This window comes from Mustela nigripes, chromosome 12 (assembly GCF_022355385.1).
Source record: "Mustela nigripes isolate SB6536 chromosome 12, MUSNIG.SB6536, whole genome shotgun sequence".
NCBI classification, from domain to species: Eukaryota; Metazoa; Chordata; class Mammalia; order Carnivora; family Mustelidae; genus Mustela; species Mustela nigripes.
This window is the reverse complement of record NC_081568.1, coordinates 60,065,887-60,090,320: the sequence shown is the minus strand read 5'-3', so window position 1 is coordinate 60,090,320 and position 24,434 is coordinate 60,065,887. Positions and strand designations below refer to the sequence as shown.

Here is a 24,434-nt window from a genome sequence, read left to right as displayed (position 1 = left end):
CGTTCCTTGATTCATAATAGCAAATTCCCTGATGGAACTTTCGGCAATTTTGACTATCTATACCTTTTCAATACTCTATCTAGTGTATTCCCTTTGCTTACTGACACTGCAATTTTATCCAAGAGATTCATCAAGTTGGTCAGGCATGATTTGTAATCAAAGGCGTGCTGCTTACTTACTTTTGATGCCAATATGATAGCTATACCTGGCTTTCCGCACTGCGATTACCCACTTCACAAATTCATACATACAGATAGGAAGGTTCAAAAGAACAAAATAACTAACATCTTTCTTTTCTCCAAAGAGATAAAGTTATATTGCTGAGACAAATATGGAAAAAAGATACTCACCATAAGTGCAAATCATTTTACTAGCTTCTCTGAAGAGAAGAATTCCATTAGGAGATGATACATCAAAATTCAAACGCTGGGATCTAAGAAATACAGCAAAAAAATCAGACTCTATATGTAAAGAAACCAAATGTAGATGGAAAGTGCTTAGCATTTCCATTGATTAGAAGTAGCAGAGTACAACTATCCCTTTAAAAAAAAAAAAGATTTATTTATTTACTTTTTTTTTGAGAGGGAGACCGTGTGCCTGCACACATGAGTGTGAGTGTGGAGAGGGGCAGAGGGTGAGAAATTCAAGCAGACTCTCCATTGAGCACAGAGCTCAGGGTGGGGCTCCATCTCACAACTCACCAGATCAAGACCTGAGCAGAAACCAAGAGTCAGTGCTTAACTGACTAAGCCATCCAGGTGCCCTTACAATTACCCTTTTAAAAAAATTCCACTCCATTAAACAAGTGTTGATAAAATATGTATGCTGATTTCTCACTATAAAGACATTAGGACAATTAAGAAGAGTTAATTTCATTCATTTGCTGATTCAAAGAATTCACTTTTATCTATCAAAACTATTATCTTGACATCCTATATGGCAGACCTCCTCCTCTCTTTTCTTTTCATGCAAAGCGGTTGACAGAGAGTAATAAAGAAATACAGGGGTGTGTATGTAAGTTTATATAAATACCTGGCTAGAGGTTTGCATTTGTAACCTCCTGTAGTGCTCCATCCATATTTTTAAAACAAATTCTAAAGTGACAGAAGGCCTGTGTACTTTTAATACTACTTATATGCATAATGAATCATCTGATACTTTAGGCATATTTCAAATACATTAAATCCCATTCAGACTATAGTTTCCATGGCACATAGCTCAAAGAAAGAGAAGTCCCAAGTTCTAAATGAGAACAATTCTACTTCCCTGGTTTCCGATGGGTACAGAACAATATGAACAGGATAAAGGACTGATAGACCATCCTGACATCATACTTTTTTTAAACATCAATTTGTCTTTAGTTGGTTCTGATATGCCTGGTCTCTGTGCTTTCAAAAAGTAGTGGTATATATTTTTAAAGGACTAGCAAAAAATATGAAAGCAGGTCTTAGCAAAGAAATGCCAAAAAAGCAAAGATACTTGCTAAAGTCCTTTTGCCAGGAATGATGAATTGTTGCTTCCCCACGCTTTTTCAAAATGCTTTAGTATAAGGTACAATGATAACTGATTAGAAATACTGTGATCTTTTGATAGTTGGCATATAATTACTGACTAAAGAAAATGAACATACATAATTCATATTGGATTCTGGAGAAATATAGACAAGATAACATTTTCTGAGATTACGGATTTTCACTAGGAACTTATTATATAACAATTATGGAAGATAGATATGAATCATTTGCCTACGGCAGGTATAAAATATATACTGCAATGATTTTTTCATTTAGTATTAAATGTTAAAGCTGCAATATATAATATCAATTATCTGGTTGAAAACATCATAATCAAAAACAAATTTCTAATATGAAATACATAGGTACCCTTCCTTTAGTATCTAAGATACATATAAGAATATGAGAATAGTTTAAAAAAACAAACAGCCTCAAAAAGATTTATACTCACATTTCTTTATTTGCCAGGTCTTTTCCTACCTCTTGTTTAATAGACTTTAAATTATTACTGGGAAAAGCCCAGCACAAGAGCTGAATTACAGCTGTAGTCCATAGTCCTTCTCTGTCTGGCTAGTTCCCTTCCAACATGCAGTTTACAAAGAGGAACTGATGAAACAGGATGGCTAAGTGACAGGTAATTTGGTGCAACGCCATATTCACAATGACATATTTTAAAGAGGTAAAACCAGTTAGCTTTCTGCAGTTTTTCTCTTTTAGCTACATCTTTGTTAATATTTATACACAGAGTATTTGAATCTCTGCTCGTCTGTGCAATTATAAGGTCAACTGGGCAATTTTTTTTTATTTTTACGTTTTTAGGCAATTTCTAAGACATGTTGTAGTTGCCAAAAAAGGAAGTGTTGTAGCTGCCATTTGTTTCAGTCTTAAAAATTTTTATTGAAGTGTAATTAACATTTAGTGTCATATTAGTTTCAGAACCACTACGTGATTACACCTTACACCTGTTACAATGGCTAGAGTCAAAAAGACAAGAAATAACAAGCAATGGTGAGAATGTGGAGAAAAAGGAACCCCTGGGCACTGTTGGTGGAAGGCAAAACGGTGTAGCCACTGTGGAAAGTGGTACAGAGGGTGCTCAAAAAATTAAAACTAGAACTACCAGATGACCCAGCAGTTCCCACTATTGGGTATTTACCTCCGGACTCTCAAATGAAAACACTAATTCAAACAGATATGCACCCTTGTTTACTGTCATCACTACTTAATGAGAAGGTTGAGCACATAAATCATCCACACAGGTGCACACTGGCAAAGAGGGAGAAGGATAACTTAGGAGTCAAAGCAGGGACAATCCCGGGGGCTCCTGAGATGAACTATGAGTCCATGAACTGCTCTGGGTCTCAGGCTCCTTCTTCATAAAGAAGCAGCTCAACTCAGAGACCTCTAAACTTCTTTCCTGCTTCAAGAGTACATGGAATTGCAGTTAAGCAGTGAAAGAGTTAAAATAGCTGCCCTACCTCCATCTGCGTCTTTGACTGTTTTAAATAATGGTGGCTGTAGTCTTCCATCTCATACACCTAAGTGTACTATGTTTTTCCCCCCAAGAGGTCTCGACCTTGGGGCTCTGATTCTATGGCTTTCACTGATTATTTGAAAACTTCTGGTTCCTGAGTTCTTGCTAAGCGAATATACACATACCAGGCAGGAAAATCTGACCTCTGGAGATGCCATCAAACAGTGATTTTTCCCCCTCCCCCAGTGCACTTCTTACCTATTTTGCATCAGTTCTGCCATAAGTTTTAAGATGGGAGTGGTACATGCTGGCTCACCATACCACCGCTCGATCGTCCTCTGAAGAATGGGAAGATACGTGGGATACCTTTTATAGAGCCTGTTAAAGAACTTAAGGGTCAAAAGAAATATTGTTCCTGAAAATTGGCAGCACTTAAAGAGCAAAGAAGGAATCCACATATGCTCTATGTTTAGTATACAACGGCAATTTTATAAATTGCTCTCCCTAACCTGCACAGCTGTACATTTTTTGGGGGGGAGGGGTGTAAATGATTTGTTGTTCTTTGTAACATATCCCACACATTATGTTGCTTCATTCTTGGTATATACTATAAATAGAAGACATATTCTGAAAGAACACATATAAGAATCATGCTTAATACTGTATGAAAGGAAAAGAAATTTAACGAGGATAAAAACACATTTGGATTGTTAATACCAGTTTCTTGGGTATTAAACTACTTAAGGAAATATTATTATAGAATTTTGAAAATATATAAAAGAAAGAGGGAAATAATAATAATAAGCCCCATACATCTATCTTTCAGCTTAGAAACTACCTATTCTCTTCGTTTTTTTTAGTTGTTGACTTGCTTGGCTTGGTCCCACTGTAATAGCTCCAAGGAGCACTGGAGATGTTAGTTTGAAGAAAAGCTCTGGGTCACTTTTAATGTACTCAGGGTCAGCTAAAAGGTAGTCCCATGTACACCCAAGGAGAAGCTCTCAAACATCCTCAGCAACAGTAAGAAGCATGTGCCTCTGCTAAGTCAATGGCTGAGACCAGCAGAACTGGAAAACTCTGACTCACCTCTCCTGGCCCTTTAAACCATAACTGACTCCTTCCTTGACAAAGGGACACATAAATACAAAATTAAGGCCTAAAATTGCAGCAGGAAAACAAACAAACAAACAAAAACCAAAACTCTTGATATGCCACTCCTTCATTTCCTTTTTCTTTTCCTATTCTCTAGGTCTCTCTCTTTCTGGTATTTTCTAGTGTACTTGTCTTTTTGTTTCAGTGAAAGTGCTGAATGGAATCACTTAATGGCGTACCTTCCCTGTGGGTATGGGTAGAGATCTCCATGGTGAAAAAGAACACAATTTTCTTCCCTGCTCTTAGAATACATTTCAAATTCATTAGGATAGCATACAAGGCCCTTTAAGATCCAGTCCCTGCATACCTTCAGATCCCTCTCTTAGGACTCCTGCCTTATCCATGATTCAGCCATTCTTAATCCTCTGCAAATCCACAGATGCCAACTCTCTCTATTTTTTTTTTTAAGATTTTATTTATTTATTTGACAGAGAGAGACACACAGCAAGAGAGGGAACACAAGCAGGGAGAGTGGGAGGGGGAAAAGCAGGCTTCCTGCCGAGCAGGAAGCCTGATGTGGAGCTTGATCCCAGGACCCTGGAATCATGACCTGAGCCAAAGACAGATGCCTAATAATTGAGCCACCCAGGTGCCCCCAGATGCCAACTCTCTTGTCTCCATTCCTCTACTTGCAGCTTCTTCTGCTTTAACCCATTCCTGTCTTTCAACATCTAGCTCAAGTTCACGTCCCATGGGACGGTGAAACCTCGCTTTTGTCAAAAGGCATCAGCCTCTTTCTTATCTATGTTCAATGAACACTCTGACCCCATCTCTCTCTCTCTTTTTATTATGTTAGTCACCATATAATATCATTAGTTTTTGATGTAGTGTGCCCAATGTCACTAGCTATCAGGGAAATACAAATCAAAACCACAATGAGATACCACCTTACATCAGTTAGAATGATAAAAATGAGCAAAACAAGAAACGACAAATGTTGGCAAGGATGTGGAGAAACGGGAACACTCTTATACTGTTGGTGGGAATGCAAGCTGGTGCAACCACTCGGGAACAGTATGGAGGTTCCTCAAGATATTAAGAATAGAGCTACCCTACGACCCAGCAATTGCTCTACTAGGTATTTACCCCAAAGATACAGATGTAGCGAAGAGGCACAGGCACCCCAATGTTCAGAGCAGCAACGTTGAAAAGAGTCAAACTGTGGAAGGAGCCGAGATGCCCTTCAACGGATGGATGGATAAAGATGTGGTCCATATGTACAATGGCATATTACTCAGCCATCAGAAAGGATGATGACCCCATGTCTCTTACAACAGACTCTACTAGGGTTACTTGCTTGTGCTACCAGCTTGCCCATTAGACAGTGAGTTTCCAAAAGGCAAAGACTGTGTTTCCCTACCTTGCCCCCACCATTATTGCTTGTCCCTCAGAAGCCTTCCTGGCCTCCCCCTCTGAAGACTTAGCTGGTATGTTTCCTGTATGTGGCTGTGGTACCCTGTGCTAATGCTTTTATGTCTCTTTATCTCTCCTATTCTATTATATGCTTCTTGAGGGCAGGACCTAGGCACTTGTATACATGGACCTGGTACAAAGTGGGCTTCAGTAAGTATTTTTTACTGTAAACCTGTTAACCTAAGAATGAGGTATAGCATATTTGATGAGAAGTATCTATTTCTTTTTAACTGTGCATTTCATTTTGAAGCTTCATGAAATAATTCATACAACGTTCAATAAAATAAGCCTTCTAATCCCTTAAGAGTGGCGAGCTCCCCCAAACTGCAAAAAAACAATCCTTTTGTCTCCTCAGATATACAATGTTAAGGCTCTGTATTTGCATGTGTTGTATTTGTATATGTTGAAAGAATTTACTTAACAAGTATTTACTAAAGTCCTATTCGATAACTGTGTATTCATCGTTTTAGACTCTCTGGAGACACCGGTGAATCAAACATTGAAAAATTCCTGCCCTCATGTGATTTACATTCTAATAAGAAAAGACAAAAATAAATAAAAGACATATATAATATGTTAGAAAGTGCTACAAAGGAAAATACGGTGAAGAAGGGAGATAAGAAGTGCTCCAGTTGGATAAAAATGAAATCAATGAACTTAATTATTAATTCCATTTTGGCTGTTGTCAGATAACTTATTGCTTTTTCCATGTAGTCGAAAATACGCTATTTTTGATAGCTCACAGATACTATGTGTTAGTTGCTGTGCTAGGGGTGAGGGATCCAGAGATACGAAAGACATTGCTTTTATTCTCGGGGAATTCATCCTCAAGTCTGGGTGGTTGACATACAATAGAGATGCTCTTGAGTACCCCAATTCAGAGGGAGTGTCAGAGGAGCAGAGGTGAGAAGAGATTCCATTAAGAAATCTACTGAGCACAAACTCAGTGATCATTACTGGGAAAGCATCGGAAAGGCTCGTCAAGAAACTGTGAAGACCCCAATCTCAGAACCTAAGAGTATCGTAGGCACACGCAAGCCCCTTTGCTAGGCATTCTAAAGGCATCTGGACCATCCTATTTTTCAGAGCACACTGCACTCACTATGGGAGAAAGCAGGGGGATAGGAGGGGATGCTTCCTTTTCTGTGCAGAATGAGAGTGGGGCCAATTCTAATATGCTTCTGACAGAGGTGACTGCCACAGAGAAGATGAGTGATTACTGGAAAGCAGAGTAGAGGTCTACCAAGCAGGGAGGTGAAAAGGGCTGCAGAGTGAGAGTGCCAGACTCAGATTACAGGGTGAGAAGCAGACCCCGCTCTCGGAGTTTAATTTTCCAGGGCCTGTGAGGACCATGTATATACGGAAAGCAGGAGGACAGTGGGAGCCCTTAGGTAGAAGAGGTACAGACCTAACTGCTTTCACCTAACCTTCCTGATGAATTCCTAACGTCTACATCAGATAAAGGAAAGATCAAAAGTATTAATGATAGGATGCTGCCTTAATCAGATGCCAAATAGGACACAATGAGAAGTATGGCTCTTCTTTCTTGACAACCACCACCCATCCATCCACCCACTGCGCAGTTCGTATAACTTACCATGTGCCTGGCCCCAAGTAAACAGAAATGAGTAAAAATGTAATTCTTTCCCTCTGGGATCTCACAGTAGGGAAAGCATGGTAATATCCTAGAAGGCAATAAAGGAGTTTTTCTTAAAACTCTTAGGGGATAGGGGTGTGAGGCTGTGATTCCAGAATAGAAACAGCCTGCCGGCTTGGAGCTTATTTTAAAGGTATTCCATGAATGCAAAACAGTATACCTTGTCCACGAAGGCAAATGCTGCTGGAAGTCTTTTCTTTCTCTCCTGTCTAGCAAACGCCAATCTACCTTTCCACACCTTGCCCAACTTCCACTTCCCTGAGAAGCCTACTTATTTTTGTTTGTTTGTTTTGCCAAAAATGCCAATCTCTTCCTCTTACATGTTCATACGGTCCTTTGCATACATCTTTGTGACAACACACTATTCGTTAGCATGTTATTTATACTAGTGAATATTAGTATGTTAACCCCCTAGATAGTGAGCTTCTAAAGTGCCATCTATTTTACTCATTCTGGTAAAAAACAGTCCTTTTATTCAGTCCTCAGGCCTGACACACAGGACTTAAAACAAAGCTTGCTGAAGTGATTTTTCAGTGATTTTACTTTCTTCCCTATTTCAGTCTGTACAACACAGTGCCAATTACTTTCTTCTTGAAATACAATTCTGATTTTGTTAGTCAGAAGGACAACTGCCTCACACTATCTATGGGATAAGGGTCTAAATTCCTTAGCTTGATATTCAGGGGTCCCAGGCAACCTGCATTTCCCATCATGAATCAGTGGTACCTACAGCAAAACATCTTCTTCTCTACTCCCCTTCCAAGAACTGTGCTTAGGCCAACAGAAAACCTCTTACTTCATCGTTCCAATACTCTAATCCTACTTGTTTGGTAAAATCCAGAGAAATAGCCACACTTTGACAGAGCCCTTCCTGATTCCCCAGCTAAATGCAATCACTTTATTTGTGTCTGTTGTTATGGCACTCATCACCTTCTGTATTTTATTACAGTCATGTATGTAGGTACCTAACAGTCTCTATTTAATTATAAGCTCATTTGGGGGTAGGATTTGACTCTAAGGAATCTACATCCGTCATGAAACCTAGCACAATCCTTAGCCAAATTTTCTGAATAAATGAGCAAATGGGATCCTTCTGTCTCATTCCATATTTGGGAGAAAAACAGACCTAACAACAGTGCTGGAGTATTTCCTTTGCGCCAGACATTATAGCGGGCCCTTTACAGATGTCAGTTCATGCGCTTCTTATACTACACCTGTGAGACAGGTATGATTAGCCCTGTTTTATGGAGGAGAAAACTGATTCTGAGACAGTGAGGAAGTTCCCCAAAGCCCCCACAGGTTAAGTGGTGAAGCCAGGACCAGATTCCACGACTGTTTTATTCTGAGGTTTGCACCCTTCTGCATACCTACACAGGGTCTAGACTTGTCTTTGTACGATATGTTTACGCATGCTAATAAACAGCACCGATGACCTGACTGAAAACCAGTGGACTCAGAGATCAGGTTATGACAATCATACACATTTCTTTTTTTTCCAATTGCTGTCTGGATCCTTGACACTTAGCAGTCTAAGTATGACCTGGGAAAAAGCCTAAACAAGGTGGCTAAATGCAGTACAAGGTAAGGTGCTTTTATATTGTCGTGTTCTCACTATAGGGGCAAAGAAGTGTATCAATGATTCCTCAATTCTTCAGCAGCGGAACAATTTATCAACATGTTTGCTATGCAGTTTCAGGCAATTTACTTTTGGAAGGACAGTGATAAGCAATGCAGTTCGTGTAGCAGTTAATGTAGTCAGTGTTTACAGAAATGTTTTTGAATTAAATAGCTAACCACTAAAATAGCATCTTATCAAATAATCGCCGTAAATAAAATGCATTTTGACTTTAAGATGACATGTGCTCTTATAGGACATTTCTTCTGCATGCTAAGGACTGTATAACGAATTAGAGAACACACATTTATGTGAATAAAAGGCAAAAATAAACTTTCCCCAGCAGTAATGTGGGAATCATCACTGACGGTTTGACATATCAATATTTCAATAAGAATAAATGACTTTCATATCCATGTTTTTTTAAAAACCATATACTTATTCATTTTTACATTACTAGAATACTTTGAAAAGAATCTATACTTTATCACCTGAAACTGCTTAAAGTATTTCAAAATATTTTAATAAAGCTTTTTGAATTATCTAATAATGTAACTTTTAAACAAATTTTACTATTATTATAAATATTTGCTCTTCATCCCTTGCCCAAAGGAAAACTATAAATCTTGTCTCAACTGAATGAACACCATTTATCATATTCATTTTGTTGTCAATACAATTATGAAAAGCCTTTGGCCTTTTCCCAAGGAAGCTGATTTGCTACTGAAACTCAATTATTATAAGCAAATCCGGTACCAAGCCAACCCGTTTGGCAGTTCTAACACAGCTTTCTGCATAACTGACACTTCGCCCTCCACCACGGACCCTAATAACATCAACATCTATGATCACATGGAGGAGACAATAGTTTCCAGTTCAAAACAAAACATTAAGTCCCGAGGCCTTCCATTTGCTATTGTCTGCCATCTGCTGGACAAAAGTTTCATTTCAGCTAGGTGCCAAAGAGATGAAGCTGGGGAGGAAATGGAAAACAGACTTAATTAAAAACTTAAATTACAATACGTTCTATGAATTTTAGGCAGTATCAATTATGGCAGATATTTATATTTTTTGGCACTGCGGGGAAACGTTCTGGACTTGACTCTTGGTTGGGACTGCAGAGGAGGGAAACATGAAGTATTAATTATTGGGCATCCTAGAGTTGCAGCTTGGTTCAAGATCACGATCACTTTTAAAGTGCCGAAACTAGGTTCTTATGATTTTTCAAATAAATGAAAGTTTTTACTTTGTGAGCTTCTATTTATGTTTAGATAAACAAAGGTCACATGTGATTTCAGTGTATTCTTCATAGTTAAAAGAATTTTAGGAATTTCCATATTAAAAACTACAGTCTCTCTACATGTACTTTGCATGCTGAAATAAAGACACGGTTCTTCAATGACAGAAAATTCTTATCTCTAATCCTTTTATGGACACATATAGCTGATGAAGTGGGTTTTATTTTTTTTTAACTTTTTTATAGATTTTATTTACTTAGTTCACAGACAGAGACCACAAGTAGGCAGAGAGGCAGGCAGAGAGAGAGGAGGAAGCAGGCTCCCTGCTGAGCAGAGAGCCTGATGTGGGACTTGATCCCATGACCCCGAGATCATTACCTGAGCCGAGGGCAAAGGCTTTAACCCACTGAGCCACCCAGGCACCCCTTATGAAGTAGGTTTTATTTTTCTTTTAAAGATTTTTATTTATTTATTTGACAGAGAGAGAGATCACAAGTAGGCAGAGAGGCAGGCAGAGAGAGAGGAAGGGAAGCAGGCTCCCTGCTGAGCAGAGAGCCCGTTGCGGGACTCGATCTAAGGACCCTGAAATCATGACCTGAGCCGAAGGCAGAGGTTTAATCCACTGAGCCACCCAGGCACCCCATAAAGTAGGTTTTAACAGTAACTAAAAATGTTAGTATTCAAATTAATGTTAAAAATTTTTTTTTTTTTTAATGTGTAGAGTTCCCCCTAAAACATGCCCAGATTCCTTGTTAGCTATCTTTTTGGGCTATCTGTGGCATCCATAGTGAAAAACTGCCTTTAAGAAGTTTCTTCTGCTGTTTAATTTATGAAGAAGTTTGGGTAAGAAGAACCTGAAAAGAGCAACTGAGAAACAGTGTAACTTAAAAAATAAAATAACTTTAAGGCTATCGAATTCTTCTAAGGTGCTCTGATGGTTTTATATATAAAGAAATGAAAACATATTACACCTATATGACTTGTATAAATTGTCACCTCCTGTTAGAATCAAGGAGGATTCATATAATATTATTAAAACAATATTAATAGCAACTATTTATGACTCCCAAATATGTTTCAGACACTATATAAAATGTGCTACCTATTTTAATGGTCGCAGTGAGCCATGATGCTGGATGTCCCTTTTTTAAATGAGAAAACCAACTCACAGAAGTGAAACGACTTGCCAAGGTTTACACGGCAAGTAGAGAGCTGGATTTTAAGCCTGGTCTGACACCAAAGTCCGTGCTCATCTCACTCTTATGTGAAGAGGTATTTCTGTGGGGGGATGTTTGTTTGTTGCTTTGTTTATTTATGCTGTTCTCTGTACCAAGCCTTGGCAAAGGAAAATTTAGATTTTATACCAAAGGAAAAATCCTGGCCATTTATTTCCCCTTTTTCGTGTATTAAAATTTTCATGATGGTGAAAAACTGTAGCATGATGAATTAAGCCTCTGAGAGATAAAGTAACCTTCTCAGCCCTGCTAATTGAGATGGAGTAGAAATTCAAATCTGCTCAAAAATGCCAAATGGTAAGATTCATTGATCCTGAGTTAAAGATGTTAGCCTGATTATCCCTGCAATCCCTACATAAACAATCATTTGGGGATGTGATTTTTAAGTTGTCAATATTTAATGGCACCAAAAAGTGACCTCTCTGAGCTGGGTCTCCAAATGCTGTGCTCAGTTATCTGCACTGCTGCCACTGTGCTGTAATTTTTAGCTGATTACACATTAGTTCATTTAGCTTTGTTTCCTCTTCCCTACTGTGCCATACTATTAAACGAAAGCAAGGGGCCTGGCATCCCTCTGTGCACAGAGCTGGTATTGTCACAGTGTAATAAGGATACATCCAGTCAAACAGCATGGTGTAGCTGGTCTTTGTGTTCAGTGCAAAGGCAATCCCTCGAAGATCTCTTGCCAGCCCGATCAACATACGCTGTCAGTGGGAAAGAGACACAGTAATTGATTTTCACGTTAGCACAGAGCAGATGGAGTAATAATCAGGCAATAATGACCACATATCTGATTTTGATTCATTAGCTAAAATGTCTCGCTCAGATCCCTTTCTATAGAAAACCATAGACCCTTTTAAACAAACAGACCATCAAATCTGCTGACCAACCCGAATTCACTTCTTATAAATTGAGCTAAGTTATAATTCCAGTAGTTTAGGAACATTTAGATTCTTCATATACTTTGTTTCTGAATAATGACAATTAGGGGAAAAAAAAAGCAGGGGCAGGGGAGATGAGGATTGATAATTCCACAGAACAGAGATGCTCAGGGTCCAGACATTATTTAATAATAGCAAAATCTTAACCACACCGGCTTGCACGTAATCGGTCCCACTATGAAACCTAGCGTTTCTCCTGGAAGCACACTGGAATTCAAAGATCCCAAAAGAGTCATCTCTAGTCACTGAGGACAAAATAAAACTGGCCAGGTGACTTTTTGCGGCAATGACATTCCGAGAAGGGCATTTGCATTCCCCAAGCAAGGAAAAGGAAAAGGTGTAAGGAAAAGAGATCTATACTGGTTATTAGAAGATTTGAATTTGAGTCACAGCTCTGTTGCTTGATAAGACTGAAGGGAAGGCAACAACTTACAGTCTCAGTTTCCTCATCTATAAAAGGGGCTACTATTGCCTCTTTCACAGAGGCAGTGTGAGGAACAAATTTAATAAACTTATTTAAAAATGCCTAGCAAGAGCCCAACACGTACTAAATGTTCCATAAATATTTAGTTTTAGAGAGACAGAAAAAAACAACTTGACTCTTAAATAAAAGAGATCTGCCTTGTACTCTGGACTCTTAATTAAGCTGTCCTTAGGATGATGCTTGGGAAGAGAAAAAGAAAACCCATGAACAGATGCTAGAATGTCAGAACAAAGAGCACAAATAAACATAATTGCAAAACAAGGGGGTGGGATAATTGAGATATGCAACTGTGATTTCTGAAGGTACTGTTTCAGTAGAAAGATTCTGCCAGGAAATGGGTTCTGAAGTCTTCTGTCAGATTTTCTTTTCTTTTTCCTCACACATTGGTAAGAAATGAAAACCTCTTTATAGGAAGGCCTTTAAATGATCATCAAGGACTTGGAAGTGAATCTGAAGCCTCATCTTAATGGCTAAATAGCATCTTGAAGTAAATTAACAGTTTGTCTGTCAGAAGTACCTGCAATTTCTGATCGTCCCCCAATCCTGTACCTAAAAGGTAACTAGATATAACCAGAAGTCATCATTTATAAAATATTTAGTTTTTAACCACCTAAGCATTTCTGAATTTCTGAGTCTGTAAACCCTGAATTTCTTCTCTGCTTCTTTAAGTGACTCATTCTTTTTCCTTTCATAATCTCACTAGTCCCTGTTAGTCTAGAATCGGCTTGCCTCCTTACAGTTCTCATGTGACTTGCTATTAAAAAAAAAAAAAAAGCCATTTTGCCTTTTATGTAACCTATTTTCACCACCTGGAACCTGTTCCCCTCTTTTGCAGCTTTCCACGTTTCTCACAGGCTCTGGAACAAAATACGTCTTCTAAGAAGCCTTCTTGGAACAATCCCACTCTGAGTATTTAGCTCTGCAGTCTTTCTAAGACAGTTGGCATTTTGGCCTACTTGTATTATGTAAACTTACAGGTAGGTTACAGTAAGTCTCCACATATACATAAGGCACCCACATTCAGCTCTAAACTGGTCAAGAGGAAACAGGGGTTTTACTTTCCTTGTCCTAGCGCAAAGAGCTGTTTAAATATCTTTTGACTCTCTTCATTACACAAAAAGGTTTAACATTTATTTTATCACAGATTTTTCTTCTTTAAAAGATGCCAAAATAATAAAATCTAAGTGCCTTGAATCTATGAAATTATATCACTGTTTAATTTCAGAAAATGTTACTATAGAGCAGAGGAAGCATGTAACAACCTAAGAACTAACTGTGTGTTTTCAGTAGTTTTCACTGGACAGAAAAATGCAGTGTCCACGTGGGTAAGAAACAGATTTCTTAGGCTCAAACAGTATCTTGTATCTTACGGGAGCAAGAAAACTGTAATAGTCTATAGAGATACTCAAACGACACGAAGGGAGTACTTTCTTGGTGGCCAAAACATACCCAGCTCTGCTCTGGACAGGATGACTGCTACCTAGCAGTTCAACTGGATTACTAAGCCGTCTCAGAGAGCCAGAGGCAGTCTGATTGAAATTTAGGGAAGGAGCAGCCACGGTTCACCATCTCATTTAAAATAGTAAAAAAGGGTTTATTTCAAAAGTTGCCCTTCTACGGTTGGTGCACACTTGATTGATCCTATGTGTTCAGTGAGGCTGGTTTGGGGGGCCAGGTAGGTCTGGGTACCTAATCGTAAGGATTCCTTCTGGATAGTTCGAGGAGAAACCGCTCAGTGCTTCAGTACGCCGCATGGTGAACAGTTGTCTGTGTGCCAAGTGTGAGACGAATGGGCCGGGAAACAGCTGAAATGCGGCTCCTTCCACCCTGACCCCCAAAACAGGGTTTCTAATGGAAAGTCTGACAGACCCTTTACTGTAGTGGCACTACTGGGGGCAGCTATAATATTATCCTCATAATTCTACTATATAATAACAACAAAGAAAAAGAAGGTGAAGGGTCATTGTGCTTTGTCTTTAGAATTAAGATGGCTGTCTTCATCCTTACAGCATACTCTTAATTCTGGAGACACATCTTAATAACCTCTAAATAGTTCCAACAAAAGAGCCGTGTCAGAGGAATGAGCAGGCCCCAAGGTGTTTCAACTGGAGTGTTTTCATCTGCCTTTATTGCTCTATCCCTCTCCAGAATTAAGGCAATAACCTGTGATAAATTATTCAGGAACTGCTACAGGGATCAAAGCAAAATCATTCTGTTAAAGTGCTGTTTGCAACATTTGGCACTTAGTGCGAAAACTTTTAATGTGCGCATGCTGAAAATCAAGGATTTTAAATAATTTAACATTGTGGAGTTTTTACGAAGGGACTAAAGATAGCAGGTTCCTATTTAACTGCTCCTCTTCCTCTGAGAAGTTTTCATTCATTTTCCTTAAACTCGATGACGTCATGGCCAAATACAAAATGATGCACGAGTCAAGGGAGTAGTGGACTATATTTCACTATGGATACAATTATAGGCGGAACACACACACATTTTGAACAAATGCTTTGGAGCCAGGACCTGTCACAGCATTTTCTTTCTTTTTCCCTTTACTATGAAACCCAAGACAAAAATTCAAGGTTCTCTTCAATTTTATTAGGACTAAGTAAGAAAACAAAGCTATAAATTTAAGAGTTTTACAGCATTTCCTCCCCTCACAACCATATTTCAATTTGGCAACACAGGTCCTTGCTGCTTCTGTTCATCCTGAAATCCGCATTTGAAAAATATCTATAAATAGGGAGTTAGAAAATGCTGGTAAGGGTTGCAAATTAAATGAATTTGGCAGTCCTGCGGCATTTTCATAGAGATATTTTAACAGCATCACCTCCTGTGGATTGGAATACTAAATACTTTATTGAAGAACAAAACAGAACTGTTTTTATCTCTAGAACTTGCAAAATGAAGTACCTGAAAGCACTTTTGCATGTATTATTTATTCATCATGATAGAAAAATAGCCGTAACCTAATAAATTACATTTAAAAGCATTTAGTGCAAAAGTTTTGTTTATGATAAAGCAACAGATTTAGTTCTTTATCGGTAGCTTAAAGCACCAAGTTTTCTTTATACAAATTAGACAGATGGTGCTTACAGTAGAATTTACTAAAGGTCTGTCACAACAAATGCAGCCAAGCTGCATATTTAATCACTGCAGAATCTTGTCTACCTGCAGCTGCCAACTGCTAATCCAATTTCCCTGATAAATGTGGCAAGAGACACGATCAGCAATAAAGAGCATCTAACTCCATTTTCCTGCAGGGCGTCTTTTGATGAACATTTAGGACGGAAGCACGGAGTGCACTGTGTGGCCTTGGTTCGTGGCAGCTGCATGCATTCTGAGGCACAGTTCTCAGGTTACTCACTTAATTCTGCCACTATCATTACGTTGCTATTGATCTCAGTAGCTGTTGCCTACACAGCATTACTCTAGATGAAGCTGAATCAGGCAGTTATCATGCATCAAACTTGCTCAAAAGCCTGGAGATTTCCCCTTAATTACTTGTGATTTTATTTGCAAATACCGTTAAAGTGTAATCAAGCAGTCACTTTCCAGGGTCGTTAAGAACTTGCTGGTTTAGGGATATATCACTGGAACTCCATTAAAAATGACTCTAGGAAGATGGTTTCTATCAAACTAGATGGGATTACATCAAAATGGCTTGGAGTATAATGAAATCTTCAAATGCGACAAATGTAATTTTTATAAAGATGGTGTTTTTCAACCTCACTGCTTCTTTCTGATATAAAGGGCACCAAGAGCCACCTTAAAGCCGCAAAGTTTTTGTGGATCCTTCAGAATATTTGGAAGACCTCTAAAAAATACAGCTAACCTGAGTAGAAACTCTGGTGAAGAGTTTTCACGAGACGATGAACACAATGAAAATCCCTAAGATCCTTTTTGGTTTTAAAAAATTCTGAGTTTTAATATTCACTTCAAAACTCTATTTCAAAAGGTATCCCATTTGGCTAATTATTCTGGTAGAAGAATTACACTAAAATAATCATCAAAGGCTATCGTTTTAATATCTGGCTTCTTACTGCTAATATATATATATATATATATTTAGGGAGAAGAGAGGCCATCAAAATGATGGTTAATGTTTTTGACTTATTCCAAATAACAATAAAATATGACTCCAGTATCACTTACAAAAGGTGCCTGCATCCTCTAGAGTACATTTATTAGTCTTTTAAAAATAATAATCAGTGTCAATCTGTTTAAAATAGCCCAGACACATTATGATTTCAGAAGATGCTATTCCTATTTTGCAGATCTTGTGTTCCCCACCCCCCACATTAAAATATGGGACTGTTTTGTCACAAACAGCTTGCTACACTTAAGGATTTTACTAATAAAACATAATGTTGTCTTAGATATTATGACTGTTGCCACAGCTGAACTGACTTGTCAAATCAATCCTAATACGGCTCCCACAGGCACATAAAAACCTTATTTAGCTATCAGTTATCCTAATCACTTTGTTCAGTTTAAGAATGCAATACTTCAAGACCAGCTTCTATTTATACATATATGCCTAGCCATTTAATAAAGTCTTGATTTATATAAATTCTTGTTTAAAAAAATATTTAGAGATGTAGTGTTTTAGCATGTGTATGTGTGTACATTCCTCCATATAAATACGTTGAGGAATACAGTGCAGGGTAGATGAGGGAAGTAGTGCACCCATGAGAAGTGTTCTTTTAAAGATACTAACTGCCTCGAGATAAATCATCTAATCGCAAACTGTCCAAAATCACGCGCTGACCTCAAAGTCAATTTGTACAAGAAACTAAAGAAGTACTTACATGAAAAGTACAACTCAAAGACATGTACAATTGAGGAAGCAAGATGGATGAGGTACAGAGCACACAGAAATATGCAGAAACCTCTTTGTGGATCTAGATATTCCAGAATGAGCAAAATTATCTTTTCGTCATGTTTAGGAACAAACCCACCTTTACATCTTCTTGTTTAAAGTTGTTGTTGAATATTTGTAAGACTGTTTCAAAAGAGACTGTAAGAGGCAGCATGAAATTCTCAAATTCATCTTCATCTTCCCCTATCAGAAAAACAAAAGGGTCACCACGGTTTAAAATGCATGCTATTATCCATTAGCCTAGGCAGTGAGTGCTTCATTTGGGCTTAGAAATGCTCCCGGGAAGGGGTCAGGCTGCATCCACACTCCTGCTGCATTCTGTACTTTGTTTGGCTCATTGAATATTCTGGTGTTTTCCCTTCTCTTTTGCACCAAATGAAATAGCAAAATTACTTACGAGCCTTTTTTTTTTCTTCTCTTTATTGGATCAAACAGACTCATGCCCCAGGCATCTCAGCCCTTCAGTTCTTACTGCCCCCAGAGCTTCCCCCATGCCTCAAGGAAAGCCACTTTCAAAGCCTCAGAGACAGGGATCCTTTTTTCCCCTTCTCTTTAGGTGCCAAGGCCCTAAAGGGCTCACAGACTCAGGTGCCCAGATAGCTCTAAGTTATTATTCCCTTTTATTTATGTTCTTTTTTTTTTTATTATTAATTTGTTAAACAGATAGCAGGGAAACTTTTATCTGCCAAATAAGATGGGGTCCCTCATGGGTCATTTGGATTTTAAGTACATACTCCATGGGTACACTTCCTCTTGCACCAAGCTCCCTTTTCTTTATAGAAACGAGTCATTTTTAATTTTTTTTTCTTCCCTTGAAAGATAGACTGCAGTCTCCTTAAGGATTCTATCAAAGCAGAATCTTCACTTCAAACATGGATATGCACAAATCACAATTTATTTATTTTTTATTAAAAAATTTATATTTGAGTATAGTTGACAATGTTACATTAGTTTCAGGTATACAACATAATGATTCAATTTTATGTTATGCTCTGCTCACCCCAAGTGTAGCTACGATCTGTCACCACGCAATGCTATTACAGTATCATCGACTACATTCCCTAAGCTATGCTTTAATTCCTGTGACTTATTCATCCCATAACTGGAAGCCTGTATCTCCCAGTCCCCTTCACTCATCTTGCCCATCCCCTCCCCTCCCTTCCCTCCAGCAACCATCAGTTTTTTCTCGGTATTTATATTCTGATTCTGCTTTTCATTTGTTAATTCATTTTTTTTTTTTTACATTCCACCTGAGTAAAATCATATGTTATTTGTCTTTGTCGGACTTATTTCACTTAGCATAATACCTTCTAAGTCCATTCATGTTGTCATGAATGGCAAAATCTCATCCTCTTTTATGGCTATGTAATATTTCATTGTGTGTGTGTGTTTGTGTGTGTGTGTGTACACATCACATCTTCCTTATCCATTTAGATGGCTTCCGTGTCTCAGCTACACAACTGACAATTTATATAGTATTCTTTACATAGGGGTTACTTTAAAAAATTTTTTATTTATTTAGAGTGAGCAGGGGGAGGAGCAGAGGGAGAGAATCTCAAGCTGACTCCATGCCGAGCATGTGGAGCCCAATGCGGTGCTCCATCTGATGACCCCAAGGTCATGAGAAGAGCCAAAATCAAGAGTTAAGACACTCAACCAACTGAGCTGAATTGAGTTAGACACTCAACCAAACCCAGGGATCCCAAAGGGGTTTCTTATTTTTTTTTACTTTTAAAAAAGATTTTATTTATTTATTAGAAAGAGAGAGAGAGCACGCGCGCGCGTGTGTGTGTGTGTGTGAGTGGGGGGAGGCAGAGAAGGAGAAGCAGACTTCCTGCTGAGCAGGAAGCCTAATGTGGGGCTTGATCCCAGGACCTGGAGATCATGGCTTGAGCTAAAGGCAGACAGTTTAACAGACTGATTTCTAGGTGAAGGAGAATGATGTCGGCAGGTGAGGCTCAGCGATAAACAGAACCAGTGTCTGGCTCCGCCACTTACTGTTTAACTTCAGATATTCACTAATTACCCTGAGTCTCAGTTATCTCATCCACAATATAAGGATAAAAAGTCCATCATCGTGAATAATGTTCTAACACATGAAAAATAGAAGATGCTCTATCAATAGTTGTGGTGGTGCTGGCATTACAGTATCAGCACCTTGAACAGTGCCTGGCGTGTATTACACAAATACTGTATTTGAATGAAAATAAAGGGGACATTTAAAAAAATCCCTTATTTTCTTAACACCTGATATGAGTAATACAGTAGCTAACTGAAGTAAACATTATCAAATCCTTAAATAAATAATATATACATACATTATATTTAAACCATGTAGTCTTACTCTCCTAAGATAAAGTATCTTTTAAACATGGAATTATTAACAAGAATGGTGGTAACAATCACTGCAAGTAGATAAGGGTACAGGAAAGAGTGGATGCTTTGAAGTTTCTAGGCTCAAATCCTGGCTCTGCTACTTGTTAGCAAAATTCTGGTTTTGGATAAATGTCAGGCATTAACATTTTTGTTGTTTTGAGCTTTATATGGACCTAGAGAGGTGATCACAGGAATCAAATAAAGTGTGACAAGCAGGTTGTCCCCCAATACCCTTCCTCTGGGAGCAGAGCTTTCCCAAGGTAAGGATATTTAATCAGAACAAAGACAAATTCAGGATTTTACCATTCAACTGTTCACTTAATACCCAGAGCTATGGATCAAAAAACTTCCTGGCTCATCTTTTTCCTCAATCAAAGTTTGAGGTATGGGATAATCAAGGCACGGAAAACAAGCCACCAAAATGAGCAGGGAGAAGTCAAAGAGTACATGCTGAAGACAGGATGCAAACAGCATTTCTACTTTAATGTCATATCGTCAGAGACCTTTCCTGACCTCTCTACCTGAAACATTACTGCAAAACTCGCCCTGACCCCCATCCGCCTTCCATTCTCATAACCTACTTTATTTTTCCTATGGGACTTACTGTCACATATGTTCATGGTCTTCCCTAATAGAACGTAAGCTCCCTGGTGAAGCAACTTTGTTTTGATCATGACTACTACATCCTCAGAGCCTAGACTAGGATCTGGCATTCAAGAAATAGTTGTGGAGTGATGGAATAACAACAGTTGAGTGCTTACTAAGTGAAGGCAATGAATTTAATACTTGATTTACTTAATAGACACCCATGTAGCTGTTCCTAGGTTCCAAGCACTGGTGCAAGTCATTAATGGTCCCAACAATCCTATGGAATTGTATGACTATTTCCTCCACTTCACATGCAGGCAGAGAAACTCACTTAACCAGAGGGTTAAGTGGTTTGCCCAACAGTCTTGGGCTGGTAAGTGTCAGTGAACTCAGATCCCCAATTCCACTGGCTTTACTTCCAGCTCATGTTTTTCCTCCTGTCTCCACGGTGGGGTAGGGGGGAAGGTATCAGAGGCAGACACTGAAGTCAGGGTTACAGAATCTTGAGTTTAGAGCCGCATGAAGTCAGAAGAGGGTGAAGGACAATCAGACTGGTTCTGGTAGGGAGAAAGGGATTCCTCTGCGTTCATTTGAGTTTAAGATAGGCAAATTGGATACACTGGGGCATTATTTCTATAAAAGTGTTTATGTTTCAGTTAGCCCTGTTCCTCTCTTACTGCAGGGTAATACGTTGTATTATCTAAGCCAGAAAACTGGTCATTTTTGTTTATATCATGCAAACAAACTCTATAAAACATTTATTAGAGATTTTTTCCTTATTTGTTTTACTCCTAGAGGTATCAATTACTGCTTCTGATAGAAAAGGAGAAAACACGAGTTTGCTCTCTTATAACTTCATATTCAATTATGCAAGTCATATATTTAGAATGCCAAATGAATATGTGACCATTTTATAAATAATAATTGAAACTGCTCATTTTTTTTCTGACCAGGGCCCAGAAACCAGTCTGATTTGAAGGTGAAGTGCCAATTTACAGAGTAATATGTTCACTGGCATAAGGAAAAGTAAATATTAATGGAACACTGTTGCAGTTCTCAGTCATGCATAATAAAAATGATAAATTCTTCAGCTTTTCAGTAAAAGCCAAATCTAATCCCCTCTACTGGATGTCTGAGGATCTGATTCAGCAGGAAGTTATTCACTTTAGGAGTTCCGATTTCTTTTCCTTCAGAGAAGTCACATTAAAATACTAATGGTAACCTTTTTAGTATATTGGCTCTCGGGCATGCTATTTTTAAGACACTTCATTTGTTATTTTATACAATTTAAGACCTTGAGTGGTGGGCATGTAAACTGGTGCAGCCAGGGTCATACGATGCAGCCACTGTAGAAAACAGTTTGGCAGATAATCAAAAAGTTAAACATAAAACTGTCATTTGATTCACCAATTTTACTCCCAGGTATACACCTGAGAAAATTCAAAGGGCATGTCCACACAAAAACTTACAGATAGATGTTCACACCAGCATTATTCTAACAGCGAAAAGGTGAAAACCCAACTGTTCAAACAAAATGTTCAGCTATACAATGGAGTATTAGCCATAAAAACGAAAAGAAGTACTGAGACATGGTAAAATATGAATAAGCCTTGAAAACGTTATGCTACGTGAAAGAAAACAGACACAAGGGCCACATATTACATGAGTCTGTTTAGATGAAATTTCTAGAATGGGCAAATTCATAGAGACAGAAAGTAGATTAGTGGTTACCAGGGGCCGGGGTCAGGGGAAGTAAGAAATAACTACTTTAAGATACAGGATTTCTTTCAGGGGTGATGAAAATATTCTGGAATTAGATAATGGTGATGGTTGTATAGCCTTGTGAATATTCTGACTGTACTAAATACCACTGAACTTATACTTTATCAGTGTGAATTTTATGGCATGTGAATCTAAAAAAAAAAAAACCCACCAAAACCCACCAAAAAGCCACCATCAACACAATTCTCTCCGTCTTTAGAAGTATGCAGAACAGGAAACTTCTCATTTCCTCAAATTCAAATGCAAACTGAGGTTGGATTACTGGGGACCTGGGAGAGTAGTCAAGGAGCTGTTAATAGCACAAATAATTATGATAATAATAAATGAGGGTAGCCAACAGGTACTGAGGATTTATTATATGGTAACTATTATGCGAAATACTTTGGTATTAGTGATAGGTTAGTATGATAGGCAGAATTATGGCCCCTAAAGATGACCATGTCCTAATGCTTGGAATCTGCAAATATGTCAGGTTATAAACAAAAGGGAATTGAGGTTGTTAATTATCTTTAAAAGAGAAGATTATCCTGGGTTATCCAGATGGGTCCAAGGTAATCACAGAGGTCCTTAAAGTGTTAGAGAAAAGTAGACAGGGAACACCAGAGAGATGGCAGCCTAAGGACTTGACCTGGTGTTGCTGGTGTAAGGGGGCCACGAGCCCAGGAAAGCAGGTGGCATATAAGCAACAAAAGCAAGGGAGCAGATTCTTCCGCAGGGCCCCAGAGAGGAATGATGCCCTGCTGACTCCTTGATTTTAGCCAACCGGGACCCATTTTGGACTTCTGACCTCCAGAATTATAAAATCATAAATCTGTAATATTTAAGCCAATAATTCGCAGTAATTTGTAATGGGAGTAATAGGTAACTAATATAATTAGTAAAGGTCAGATCTAATGTTAGGAAGCTCTCTGTTCCAAACTACAGAGAATTGAGAGCAGAGGCAAACAAGAAGATACAGAGGCAGATGAGTAAGGAAAATAACTTAAAACCACACACCAATGGGTCCTATCAAAAGAGCCAGTGACTTCTGCGGGCCTAGGTCTGTGCCATCTGCTGTTCCCCAGGGCTTCACTGGGATAGCACTTCTCCAGTACTATTAGAATAAGTCTTGAGGAAGTTGCTTAGCTAGAAGGTGCTACTGTGGGCCAAAAAGGTGCTACCATGGGCCAAAATTTACTTTTCCCCTACATGGTCTAGGAGGTGTAGCTGGCTGTGACAGGACCACGGCTTCAGGGAGGGCAGGCTGCTGTAGGACCTGTCAGGAAGTGTTAACAGCTTCCGCTCCTGTAAGAAAATAATAGCCCAAGTGCTGAAGGCAGAGTAGCTGTACTAAAGGTAGTGAACTTGCCTTATTTTGAAGTCCTGGTGTCAGTCTGTGCCCCTGATTGCAAATATTGTAAACAAGCACTTGTAAACAAGTACTCAGTATGTATTAATTAACACAGAAATAAGTATTTCTGTCTTAATTAGTACATACTGAGTATTTGTTTTGTGATAGGAATTGTTCCAGGCCTTTTCACACCTCTTTCTCTTATTTAAAGCATGTAACAATTCTTTAAGATAGATATCTCCATTTCATAGATGAGAAAATTGAGGCTCCCTTTAATTCCTCTCCCTAGGGAACTAGAATGTTTATTTTAGTTCTCAGAAGAAAAATACACCACCCATTACAGACCCTTGTACTCCTTTTCTAGGAAACCCACCCTGAAAAGTTCCATCCCTAAAGTATCTCGTTCCCTGGGGTGCTCTAGACCCTCTACCCTCAAAACCAGGTAAGTTATTAAAACTGGATCTGGACTTAATGGGTTGCTTTCTGCCTACAGGGCCGGCTAATTAGTCTTAATTATCTCATTATAGATTCTAAGTATTTCCAGCTGCTTCTTTACCCCTTATTGCCCAGTCCCCCCCCCCCCCCCCATGTCTATTTTCCAGATCATCTCTGCCAAGTCATGGACACAGGTGATATATTGATGTATTCTTCTTATCTATCAGAACATTAGTTATTTCTGATCAAGCTTCTCATTTCTAAACCCTTCTGGGCCATCTACCTCTGTGTTCTTTTTATCCATGAGAATAAATATGCTTT

At 38.6% G+C, this 24,434-nt stretch overlaps 1 protein-coding gene across 3 annotated transcripts in view; it reads right to left on the bottom strand.

The window, feature by feature from the left end:
* Nucleotides 1-24,434, bottom strand: part of RANBP17 (RAN binding protein 17) — a 315,430-nt gene that overhangs the window by 51,155 nt on the left and 239,841 nt on the right. For all 3 annotated transcript variants that reach the window (XR_009407432.1, XM_059417349.1, XM_059417350.1), the window contains 4 exons: nucleotides 17,682-17,785; nucleotides 11,914-12,002; nucleotides 3,247-3,354; nucleotides 351-433 (listed from right to left, as the gene is read on the bottom strand). Coding sequence is in view for 2 of the 3 variants with exons in the window: in XM_059417349.1 (XP_059273332.1) it covers nucleotides 351-433; nucleotides 3,247-3,354; nucleotides 11,914-12,002; nucleotides 17,682-17,785 (384 nt within the window). In the remaining variant the exon portion in view is untranslated. The remainder of the gene's footprint in view (nucleotides 1-350; nucleotides 434-3,246; nucleotides 3,355-11,913; nucleotides 12,003-17,681; nucleotides 17,786-24,434) is intronic.